This window comes from Ochotona princeps, chromosome 11 (assembly GCF_030435755.1).
Source record: "Ochotona princeps isolate mOchPri1 chromosome 11, mOchPri1.hap1, whole genome shotgun sequence".
Classification (NCBI taxonomy): Eukaryota; Metazoa; Chordata; class Mammalia; order Lagomorpha; family Ochotonidae; genus Ochotona; species Ochotona princeps.
In genome coordinates, this window is record NC_080842.1 from 49040448 (window position 1) to 49052785 (window position 12338).

Here is a 12338-nt window from a genome sequence, read left to right on the forward strand (position 1 = left end):
TCCAAAAATAAAAAATAAATCAAACGAGGGTTATTACATATCACAACAAATGAGGTCAGGTAGAAATTAAACTTCCTCAAAAAGTAATAATGTCCTTTTCTTTCTCTGCTATTTTAGGAAAAATTCAACCATGAAAGAAAGCGTGAGACCCAGGACCGGCACAGTGGCTTAGTGACTAAAGTGCTCGCCTTGAACATGCTGGGATCTCATATGGGCACTAGTTCTAATCCTGGCAGTTCCACTTCCCATCCAGTTCCCTGCTTGTGGCCTGGGAAAGCAGTCGAGGACGGCCCAAAGCCTTGGGACCCTACACCCGTGTGGGAGACCTGGAAGAGTTTTCTGGCTCCCGGCTTCAGATCGGCACAGCACCAGTCGTTGAGCTCACTTAGGGAATAAATTATCAGACGGAAGATCTTCCTCTCTGTCTCTCCTCCTCTCTGTATATCTGACTTTGTAATAAAAATAAATAAATCTTAAAAAAAAAAAAGAAAGAAAAAAGAAAGTGTGAGAACCGTGTACTCCCACTCGGAGATGATGGATATTAACACTCTATTCTTTTTCCAGAAAACCTGAATCTATTAAGAAGCAGCATTGAAAGAATCCAACTAAAAGGAAATGCGGACTGTCAGAATAAACTGTAATTCATGTAAGCTATAAAGACAAAAGCAACCACCAAACTTACCATTCAAAGGAGGTGAAATTCTCAAGACCACAGATTTATCTTAGGCTGGGGCACCTTATTTCGTCACATTTATGATCTCTTAATACAGTGTGAGGTAGTCTGCTTTAAGATCATTTAAATACCACAACTGACAAGAGAAAACATTATAATCAGCTTTCCAATCTACCTGTTGGGCATAGAAAGTGGCCACATGTTTCTTCCCCATCCGATAGGCCTCCTTGGCTTTGCTGTAACACTCTGTCCTCTTCTGTTGGTGCAGGAAAGCCTCTGCCCGGTAGTCATCGTACTCCGGGTACTCAAAGTCCTGGAACGATGCTTCGCTGGGAGCATCTTCAGTCTCTTTTGTTTTCTTTACCTGGAAGATGTTACTTGTTAAGTAATACACAATGAAAATCAAATGTGCATGCCCTTACCTTCAGAAAACACACGATGAATATACAGCTCTTATAGTTTTCATCTTTCTTGCCAGAAAAGATTCTCCCCACTGTCTGTCTCCTCAGTTGGCACCAGTACTACTGGCTTTCTCATGCCAATAAGGTTTCCTACCCATTAACCACTATTAATTCAAAACGTCTTGAAAATTATCAAAATGAAAGCCAATCAAGACCAAAAACAGCACACACTGTGGCACGCAGGATGATCTACCATGGCAACACCAGCATCTCATACCAGAGTGCCTGTTCAGTCCCAGTGGCACCACACTGAGCTAGCTTCCTGCCAGGCCACCCAAGACATGGAAGGTGGTCCAAGCAGGTGGGTCTCTGATGCTCATGCTACCTGGCCTCAACTCTGGCCTCCTGCGTCTGGCCTCGCCCCACCCTGACTGTTGCGGGGCATTCAGGGAGTGAAGCTACAAGTTAAAATCTTCCCCTTTTGTCCCTCTACACCTCTCTGCCTTCGAGTAAAATGAAGGTAAAGACATTTTAAACATTTTTAAAAAATCCAATCAAAATAAGTAAATCTTTAAAAAAAATCCTCCTGTATCAAATGATGAAGTCACTTTGGGACAAGACTGGCATTTCTGTAACAATTAAATATTTCTGCCCACGTATTTATACTCTTAAGATCCATCATATTATACAAACCCACTGCTATATTCAATTAAGACCCATACTCTACTGTGTCTACAAAGAAAAAAAATCAGCTATAAAATCACTATTTTGAGTGCGGATATTTTAAAACACATTTCCAATTAGTCAAAATGGTGAGAAATAATTATTAAATTATTATTACCAAAGAATCACTTACATATAGATATATTCATCTATCATAATGGTAAAAATGCAACTTTATACCTTTTTTTCTTTAGTCTTCTGTGCAGTATGAGCAGCGACGTCATTTTGATGAACAAACTCCTGTGCTACAACTGTTTTCACAGGGTCTCCTTCAAGCACACAATTTAGAAACTGCACTGTGTGTTCTAATGAATAGCTGTAGAGAGTTTAATAACAAATGCCAGAAAGTGAAAAAAAAAATGTGGGGGTATTAGCATAAGCAATCTTCAAGCATTTTATAAAAATATGGAAAACTGGCTTACTTTCAAATATTCAACACTGAAATTAGACGTTCATAGTATATCTCAAAGGGCCAAAAATGATTAGAGGAAACTATAATAAAGGGACAAGTAACAGATTCTCAAATATAATGTTCTAAAATTCAACACAAAAGGTAACATTGAAAATTCAACATCCTGGCCCAGCAGTGAGGCCTAGCGGCTAAAGTCCTCGCCTTGAATGCGCCAGGATTCCATCTGGGTGCCGGTTCTAATCCCGGCAGCTCCACTTCCCATCCAGTTCCCTGCTTGTGGCCTGGGAAAACAGTAGAGGACGGCCCAAAGCTTTGGGACCCTGCACCCGCGTGGGAGACCCGAAAGAAGTTCCTGGCTCCTGGCTTTGGATTGGCACAGCACCGGTCGTTTAGCTCACTTGGGGAGTGACTCATCAGACAGAAGATCTTCCTCTCTGTCTCTCCTCCTCTCTGTATATCTAATTTTGTAATAAAAAATAAATCTTAAAAAAAAAAAAAGAAAATTCAACATCCAGCTTTCTATTCCAGGCAGATTATTCACAAATCTTTAATTTTAAAATTCTTTGTTGAATTTACCCAATGGCTTCTTTCCTTCAAATATCAAGCACAGACGACAGATCTTTAAACTGAGATTTAAAAAAAAAGCAAACAAACAGATTCTACTTCAAAAATTTGTCCATGGGCTTGGCGCTGTCACCTAGTGTCTGAAGTCTTCGCCTTGTAAGAACCACGATCCCATATGGGCACTGGCTTGTGTTCCAGCTGCTCCGCTTCCCTTCCAGCTCCTTAATTGAGGCCTGGGAAGGCAGTATAGGACGGCTCAAAGTCTTGGGACCCTGCTCCTGTGTGGGAGACTTGGAGCAGGCTCCTGTTTTCGGATCAGCCCAGCTCCAGCCATTACAGCCACTTGGGGAGTGAATCGGTGGATGAGGATCTCTCTGTCTCTCCTCTTTAAATCTGACTTTCCAATAAAAATAAATGTCTTTAAAACAAAATTGTGGAAAAGCAAAAACATACATCTATTACAATGTAGAAAAATTCTGAAATTCATGCATACATACATATACTTGTACACTGTTTTCTCTTATGCATACATATGCATGATAAAATTTAATATATAAATTAGGCTCAATTAGGGATCAGTACCATGGTAAAATAGGTTAAGTCTACACATGCAGTGCCAGCATTGTACATGAACACTGGTTTGAGTCCTGGCTGCTGTGGTTTCAATCCAGCTAATTACTAATGTGTCTGGGAAAGCAACAGAAGATGGCCTGAGGAAGCTCCTGGTTCCCAGCTTCAAACCAGCCCAGCTCTGGCCATTCTGGCTATTTAGAGAATAAGCCAGCAGATGGAAGGTCTTTCTCTCTCTCTGCAAATATGCCTTTCAAATAAGAATAAATCTTTAACAAATGAAAAACAAATTAGACATAGAGGTTAATAATATTAATAACAATAATACTGTAATATAACAGTAGTTAAAACAATTCAGTCTAGGGTGGGGAGAACCCAAGTATCTATGTAACTGTGTCACATAATACAATGTAATTAATGAAGTTAAATAATAAATAATTAAAAAAAAAACAAAACAATTCAGTCTCCCTCCCCACTTAACTATAATTCTAGGTCCTCACTGAAAGGAGGCACTTTCGGGCTTCCGTCCAGCATGTCTGAACTGCCAACACAGCTATTCCTGTATTGGGGGGCATTATTAAGTAAGTAAACAAAGATTACCTGAATTTAAGTGCTGCAATGCTGTAACAGTAAATCTGATAAATAAGGTAATTAAGTGACTAAGGAGTAGGTAATATAAATGGCCTGGATATACTGAGAAAAGAAACGTTTTACTGCCCAGCAAACAGAGCAGGAAAGCCCCCGGTATGGTAGCCTAGCAACTAAAGTCACTGCCTTGCATGCACTGGGCACTGGTTCTAATCCCAGGTGCTCCACTTCCCATCCAGCTCCCTGCTTGTGGCCTGGGAAAACAGTAGAGGACGGCCCAAAGCCTTGGGACCCTGCACCCATGTGGGAGACCTGGAAGAAGCTCCTAGCTTTGGATCAGCTCAGCTCCAGCCACTGTGGCCACTTGGCGAGTGAACACATAGATCTTTCTATCTGTCTCTCCTTCTCTTTGTAAATCTGACTTCCAATAAAAAAAATAAATCTTAAAAAAACCACACACACACACACACACACAGCAGGGTTGAGTGGGACAATACAGGACTTGATCACGCTACACAGAACAGAATGTAATTTAACACTCATGGATTGTTCGTGTATCTTCAGACAGTGCTTGACAGTGGGTAACTGAAACCATGGAAAGCCCATGCAGCAAGGGGAGCTATTTTTACTTTAAAAAGAGTGACATATTCTGAAGACCCCTTCCCTGAATAAGTACAAAAGACAGTAAGTTATTTAAGCTTGCCACGGCAAAGAAAAATGACAGTCTCACCAGCATATTTTATTAAGACTAAAATACTAAAAAAAAAAAAACCCTCTGAAATCAAAATCTGATACAATAGCGAGAAACAGAAAAATCCAGAACAATCTAATAATTACTATTTAAAAACTCCTAACAAATGAGTAAACCCATTCCCATACTATTTTAAAGGAAAAACAGCAAGCATCTGAAGATAAAGGTTTTTATTACAGGAATCTATTTCTGTGGTCTCATACAATAATATAAAGGTTGAACATCAGAAGAAAACAGATGCAATCTGAAGATTAATGCACATATTATATAAAGAGCTCTGAGAAATCTAGAAATAAATAGAAAAAAGAATAAAAATAGGCAACAATAACTAAGAAAATTAAAAATGGAAGTTTTCTAGTTATCAGAAAAATAAAAATATGAACAAATACTGATACAATATTTTTCCCACTACAATGCCAAAAACACATTTTTTAAAAGATTTATTTATGTTTATTACAAAGTGAGATATACAGAGAGGAGGAGAGACAGAGAGGAAGATCTTCTGTCCGATGAGTCACTCCCTAAGTGAGCTCAATGGCCAGCGCCACACCAATCCAAAGCCAGGAGCCAGGAACCTCCTCCAGGTCTCCCACACCGGTGCAGGATCCGAAAGCATTGGGCAGTCCCCGACTGCTTTCCCAGGCCACAAGCAGGGAGCTGGATGGGAAGTGGAACTGCCAGGATTAGAACCGGCACCCATATGGGATCCCGGGGCTTTCAAGGCGAGGACTTTAGCCGCCAGGCCATGCCACTGGGCCCGCCAAAAACAAATTTTATTTTATTTTATTTTTTTTAAAGATTTATTCATTTTATTACAGCCAGATATACACAGAGGAGGAGAGACAGAGAGGAAGATCTTCCATCCGATGATTCACTCCCCAAGTGAGCTGCAACGGGCCGATGCGCGCCGATCCGATGCCGGGAACCAGGAACCTCTTCCGGGTCTCCCACACGGGTGCAGTGTCCCAAAGCTTTGGGCCGTCCTCAACTGCTTTCCCAGGCCACAAGCAGGGAGCTGGATGGGAAGTGGAGCTGCCGGGATTAGAACCGGCGCCCATATGGGATTCCGGGGCTTTCAAGGCGAGGACTTTAGCTGCCAGGCCATGCCACTGGGCCCGCCAAAAAGAAATTTTAAAGTCCTAATATTTAAGGTTGTAATACCAGCATATAGCTGACTCAGACAGCCTTTCTTAAAGGAAATTTGTCATTATCTGTAAACGTTTTAAACGCACACAGTCTAAACCAGCAGTTTCATTTTCAGAAATTATCCTATAATAGCATGTACTGAGTAAACGAAAATGCATATTTATAAATTTTCTATAACAATTTTTCAGAGAGCCAAACGTTCACAAATAGACACATTTAAATAAATTAGAACGCTTTCCTATTATGGAATACTCCAGAGACTATAAAAAGAGCAGAAAAAATACCAGTAAAACTACAAAATACACAACATATAACCTCTTTTTTTTTGGTAACATGCAAGTATATATGAATATATACACACACACACACACAAAACCACAGAAGCACACAAGCACGCACACTCATTAGCATATCCCTAAGAAAAAGAATTAGAGAGGAATATACTTTCTATATTATGCACATTGCATTTTGGTTATAAATTCCCTAATTATTTTGCTATCAGAAAAATAAACACAAGAGGTTTCAATATATGCAAATGCTTTCAGTAATAGCAGAACAGAGAATACAGACAATCCCCAACACTCACTTGTGGTCCTTGAAGATGTCTGCCAGAAAGTTTTGGTTAATGGCTGGAAATATCTTAAAGAGCTGCTTCTCCTTTAGCTTGGTGGCACAATCTTTCTCAAACATAAATGCCTCCTTTTTCTAAAACAAAACACAAAATCACCTGTAAGACTAAATTTATAATCGTAACAAGATTGACCAAAAGCATGTTATGGCATCGAAAAAGACTAATTATTGAAAAGTAATCAAAATTTCTTCAAAGCTTAAAGTCTAAAATTAGTAAGTATTCGTGCAGTATTTATTTACACATAACATATGTGTATATATTCATACACACCCAGGAAATCACATATTCAAGCATGTGCATATGCATATAAATATATACTATTCACACACATTATATATAATGGTATAATATATATATAATAGTATACTATTCACACACATAATATGTATTATGAAAATACTATGCATGGATTTCAATTTTTTCACGCTAAAATAATTTTTAATTCAACTTCCATGAACTTTTCTTCCACTGATTTTTTTTTACTTTTTATTATTATCATTTTATGATACATTTCCATAGGTTTTGAGATTTCCCTTATGCCCTCCCCAAGTGCCTCGCCCCTCACTGAGTTCCCCTATGTTATTACTATAGTATAGTTCTTCATAAACTGTCATATGTCTTCATGAACTTTCTTAAATACCTTTGTATATATACAACAAATTCAATCATACTATTTAAAAAGGATGAAGATATCCTAATAAACATGATATAAACATGCAGAAGTCAGAGAACCCAAAAATAAGAATTTGGAGTAAAGCTAGCAAGCAAAATTAGTTTGTTAATGGATGCCATAAAATTTTAACACAATTGCTAAATTGGGGCACAAATTCATTTCTGAGTCTCTTAGTGCCCAAAGCAACGGAGGAAACCAAGATTCTCAGCATCCATACAATGAAAACGAACCAGTGACGCAGAGAAGCACAGCCTTTTCTGGTACCAACACCTGAGAGAAATTTCCCCCTTGAGTTCTCAGAAAAGGAACACTGCATGATGCTGTGAACAATATCCTCAACAACAGATTCCCCTCATTTGGGCAGAAACTACAATGTACCAATAAGTGGAAAATTGAGGTTGACAGAAATTCTTAGAATCCACAATTACTATGCAATTTTTCACAAGCATATTTACTCGAAAATAACCGAACGTGAATTTTTGCAGTTACTTTTTACCACTCATTTCTTCCTGCTCAAACTACCAAGCAAAAGCATTCGTAAAATGTGATCATTTTAATTCTAATCTAAACCTGTGGTAAACATTCTTATAGTGGCTCATAGTAATTCCTAACTCTGTCAGTCTTGGGATGTGATTAAATAATTTGTTTTCTAAGAAGATCCTAAAACTTGAAAAATAATTTCCAAGGTAGGCATTTGGCACATCAGTCGGGATACCACTTGACTGATTGTAACGCCTGTATCCTATATCAGAGTGCAAGGTTTTGAGTCCTAGTTCTCATCTTCACTCCAGCTTTGTACCCTGAGAACCGCCTAAGGGCTCAAGTTTTTTGGTCCCTGCAACCAACCTGGGAGAGGTAAATTGAGTGCCAGGCTCCTAGCCACAGCCTGGCCCAGGATCCAGAGATTCTAGATATTTGGGGAATAAGCCAGCAGATGAAAGACCTCTAATTTCTCCCTCTCTCTGTCTCTCAAATAAATAAATACAAATAAACAAGGAGGAAGAAGTTGAGGGGAAAGACTTGGATGAAATTCCTGGCTCCTGGCTTCATTCCTACCATCTAAGAATTAACCAGAAGATAAAACTGTCTCTTTCCCTCTCCTTAACATTTTCAAAAACAAACAAACAAATCTTTAAAAACAAATCTTTAAAAACTTTTGGATACTGCATGATGGCCTAGTAGTAGCTAAATACTCGCCTTGCACATGCCAGGATCCCATATGATTCGTGTCCCGGCTGTTCCATTTCCCATCCAACTTCCTACTTGTGGCCTGGGAAACCAGTAGAGGATGGCCCAAAGCCTTGGGGTCCTGCACCCATGTGGGAAACGTGGAAGAAGTTCCTGGCTCCTGGCTTCAGATCAGCTCAGCTCTAGCCCTTGTGGCCATTTGGGGAGTAAACCAGCAGAAATAGGCTCTTTATATCTTACTCTCTGTGAATCTGACTTTCCAAAAAGAAATCTTAAAAAAAAAAAGAGAGAGAAAGAAAAAAATGAAGTTTCTGTTCAGAACTTATTTAATAGGTTAGATTAAAAAGGAATTTTAATTAATTTATTTTTAAAATATTTTTTACTTTTATTTTAAAGGAATACTTAGACAGGAGACACAAAGAGCAAAATAAAGATGTGTTCCATCTGCCTGCTCATCCCCCAAAGTGGCCATAGCAGCCAGAGCCAAGACTATTTGAAGCCAAAAACCAGGAGCTTCTCTGGGACTCCCACAGAGCACACGGGCCCAGGACCTCTGCCACGCTCCGCTGCCTTCCCAAGACATAGCAAGGAGCTAGACTGTAAGGAGAGCAGCTGGGACTCCAAGCAGCCACATGTGCGATGCCAGCATCACAGGCAGAGGCTTAGCCTATACGCCACGGCAGAGGCCCTAATTATTTGCATTTTAAATTCAAATGTGTATATTTCTATTTTTTAAGATTTATTGTTTTTTGTTTGTCTGAAAGACAGATATACAGAGAGAAGGACAGACAGAGAGAAAGATCTTTGGGCTGTTTGTTCACTCCCAAAGTGGCCAAAACGGCCTGAGCATAGCCAATCCAAAGCCAGGAGCCTGGAGCTATTTCCAGGTCTCCCACATTGGTTCCGGGTCTCACGCACAAGTGCAGGGTCCAAGGTTTTGGTTTATCCTCCACTGCTTTCCCAGGCCATAAGCAGGAAGCTGGATGGGAAGAGGAACAGCCGGGCTATGAACCCGCACTCTCATGGGATCTCAATGGATGCGAGGCTAGGATTTGGCCACTAGGCTATCATGGGATCTCAGTGGATGCGAGGCTAGGATTTGGCCACTAGGCTATCATGGGATCTCAGTGGATGCGAGGCTAGGATTTGGCCACTAGGCTATCATGGGATCTCAGTGGATGCGAGGCTAGGATTTGGCCACTAGGCTATCATGGGATCTCAGTGGATGCGAGGCTAGGATTCGGCCACTAGGCGATCATGGGATCTCAGTGGATGCGAGGCTAGGATTCGGCCTCTAGGCTATCATGGGATCTCAGTGGATGCGAGGCTAGGATTTGGCCTCTAGGCTATCATGGGATCTCAGTGGATGCGAGGCTAGGATTTGGCCACTAGGCTATCATGGGATCTCAGGGGATGCGAGGCTAGGATTCGGCCTCTAGGCTATCATGGGATCTCAGGGGATGCGAGGCTAGGATTCGGCCTCTAGGCGATCATGCTGCACTGCAATGTGTACATTTCTAAAATTTTCCTCTAAAAATTTTGTTTCAAAGATGGGTATATTTTTAATAGCAAGATAGACATGTCTTAATACCAATTTATATATGAAATTATCTTTGAGCATGAATTTTCTTTTATGTTTCTCTAGAAAAAAAGTCAGAGATAAATGTGAAAAACTACAAAATGATCCAGGGTCATCACCTGCAAGTTAAAATCCAAAGCAACACAAATTTAACAGATTCCTTATTGTTAGAAAATAGCCACTCGGGCCCGGCGGCGTGGTCTAGCAACTAAAGTCCTCGCCTTGAAAGCCCCAGGATCCCATATGGGCGCCGGTTCTAATCCCGGCAGCTCCACTTCCCATCCAGCTCCCCGCTTGTGGCCTGGGAAAGCAGTCGAGGACGGCCCAATGCATTGGGACACTGCACCCGCGTGGGAGACCCGGAAGAGGTTCCGGGTTCCCGGCTTCGGATCGGCGTGCACCGGCCGTTGCGGCTCACTTGGGGAGTGAAACATCGGACGGAAGATCTTCCTCTCTGTCTCTCCTCCTCTCTGTATATCTGACTTTGTAATAAAATAAATCTTTAAAAAAAAAAAAGAAAAGAAAAGAAAAGAAAATAGCCACTCATTTCCCTGAAGCAAAAATCTCCAGCTTCAAATTACATTCAAAATGCATTTCAATTTTAACACTAACTTCAGTCATGCTAAATATAAATTCTAGACTCGGAAACACAGAACAAAATGACAATCACAAAGGAAACACACTCAATCAGAGGCAAAGGCTTCATGTTCATATCAACACATACCAAGTCGTGTTTTTCCTGTAAGGCAATTTCTTCTGACATTATTTCTCTGAGAGATACTTTTTTAGTCTGAGTATTCCAATGATCCAACAAGGGTAACATTTCAGATGCTGCTAAAGTCCTCAGTAATTTTTTGCCTGTTCTCTGAGATGATTTTTGTTCAGGATTATCAGGACTAAGTTGTCCCAGAAGGGAAGGATCTATAAAAGAAGTATGAACAGTGTCATACCCTCAACAACTAAGTTACAAATAAAACATTATTCATTCTATTTCTGCCAGCTCAGAGAGACTAAAGAACCACAGTTCTTTCCTTTTTAATTTGTAAGAGTAACTCCGAAATTCCAAACTAAGGACTGCTTCAAATCAACAGGATCTGGATGTTACAATTATTTGACTCAGTTGTTCACACTGAGTCAAATCACATCAATACAAAAATGTATACAGGACACTGGTAAACAAGTTACACTCAGCTGGAAATAACTAGAACAGAACTAGCCAGCTCTGCCCAGACACTCCAGGGGCTGAGAGGACTAAAACTTTTGGCAAGCCTGCTAACTTCCTGGAAGCATACAATAAATACTGAACAACAATACTCAAAATAGGGAGTTCACGACACAGAATATAACGTGTAACATTCTGACTCTCTGACAGACATCACCACATTCTGCTGTCTTCTTTTGCTTTCCTGGGGAATGAAAAGAAACCAGACACCAGAATTCATACAACCACAACAGCCCTTTGACAGCTCTCTGCTCAACAGCTTTAGCTACTGGGGCTACAACAGGAACAGCAGGAGCTCGAGTCTGAATAAAGCACATCCCAACAGTGTTCGGCCTGCAGCTTCCTACCTTGGTCCCAGTGTGAAGAAGGTAAGACGAGTATCTGCAGAACCTTAAGCACAAAGCGAAGGCCTTAGGGGGCTGATGTGGCACAGCACGCTGACCCCCCGCTAAGGTGCTCACAGGAGTACATACAAGCTTATGCCCTGGCTCTTCCATTTCCAATCTGGCTCGCTACTAATATGTCTGGGAAATCAGCAACGGACAACCAAACTACCCGAGCTCCTGTCATCCATATGGGAGACCAAAATGGAGTTCAAAGTTCCTGACTTTTTAAAATGTTCTGTTTGTTTGTTAAGGTTTATTTATCAGAAAGGTAGAAGTAAAGAGAGAAAAATGAAAGAAGTGAGAAGAGAGGGAAGGAGGGAGGGAGTGAAAGAAGAAAGGAAGGAGAGTGAGGGAGAAAGAGAGAATGAATATTCCATACTGAAATATCTGGAGCTGGGCTAGTCTGAAGCCCGGAGCCAGGAGCTTCTTCTATGTCTCCAAAGCACCTGAGCCATCTTCCCTTGCTTGCTATCCCAGGCACATTAACAAGGACCTGGATCAGAAGGAAGCAGCTGGGACTTGAACTGGTGCTCAAATGGGATGCTGGCACTGTCAAAAGGCAGCTTTACCCACAATGCCACAGTACTGACCCCAAATATAAATGAGCTGAAGACCATATTAAAAGGTCTGCCACTCAATCTGTAATAATCTCTGATTATCAATACTACGTAAGAAGTCATCTGAAATCAAATATTTTCAAATTTTCACAAGGTACCAAAACAGCAGATTATTTCTGTGCGCTAATAATATGAATATCCATAATACTTCTGAATAACCATGTGACATTTCAGTGATGAACCTAAACAAACACATGATCATTCACTGCCCTTG

At 40.6% G+C, this 12338-nt stretch overlaps 1 protein-coding gene across 6 annotated transcripts in view; it reads right to left on the reverse strand.

The window, feature by feature from the left end:
• The window catches only part of N4BP2 (NEDD4 binding protein 2), an 82242-nt gene that overhangs the window by 11750 nt on the left and 58154 nt on the right, over window positions 1–12338 (reverse strand). For 5 of the 6 annotated variants that reach the window (XM_058670179.1, XM_058670181.1, XM_004579141.2 and 2 more), the window contains 4 exons: window positions 10624–10820; window positions 6415–6533; window positions 1978–2113; window positions 849–1037 (listed from right to left, as the gene is read on the reverse strand). In XM_058670179.1, coding sequence (XP_058526162.1) covers window positions 849–1037; window positions 1978–2113; window positions 6415–6533; window positions 10624–10820 — 641 coding nt within the window. Of the gene's footprint in view, window positions 1–848; window positions 1038–1977; window positions 2114–6414; window positions 6534–10623; window positions 10821–12338 lie in introns of those variants that run through there. The other variant, XM_058670183.1, reaches the window with a different exon arrangement.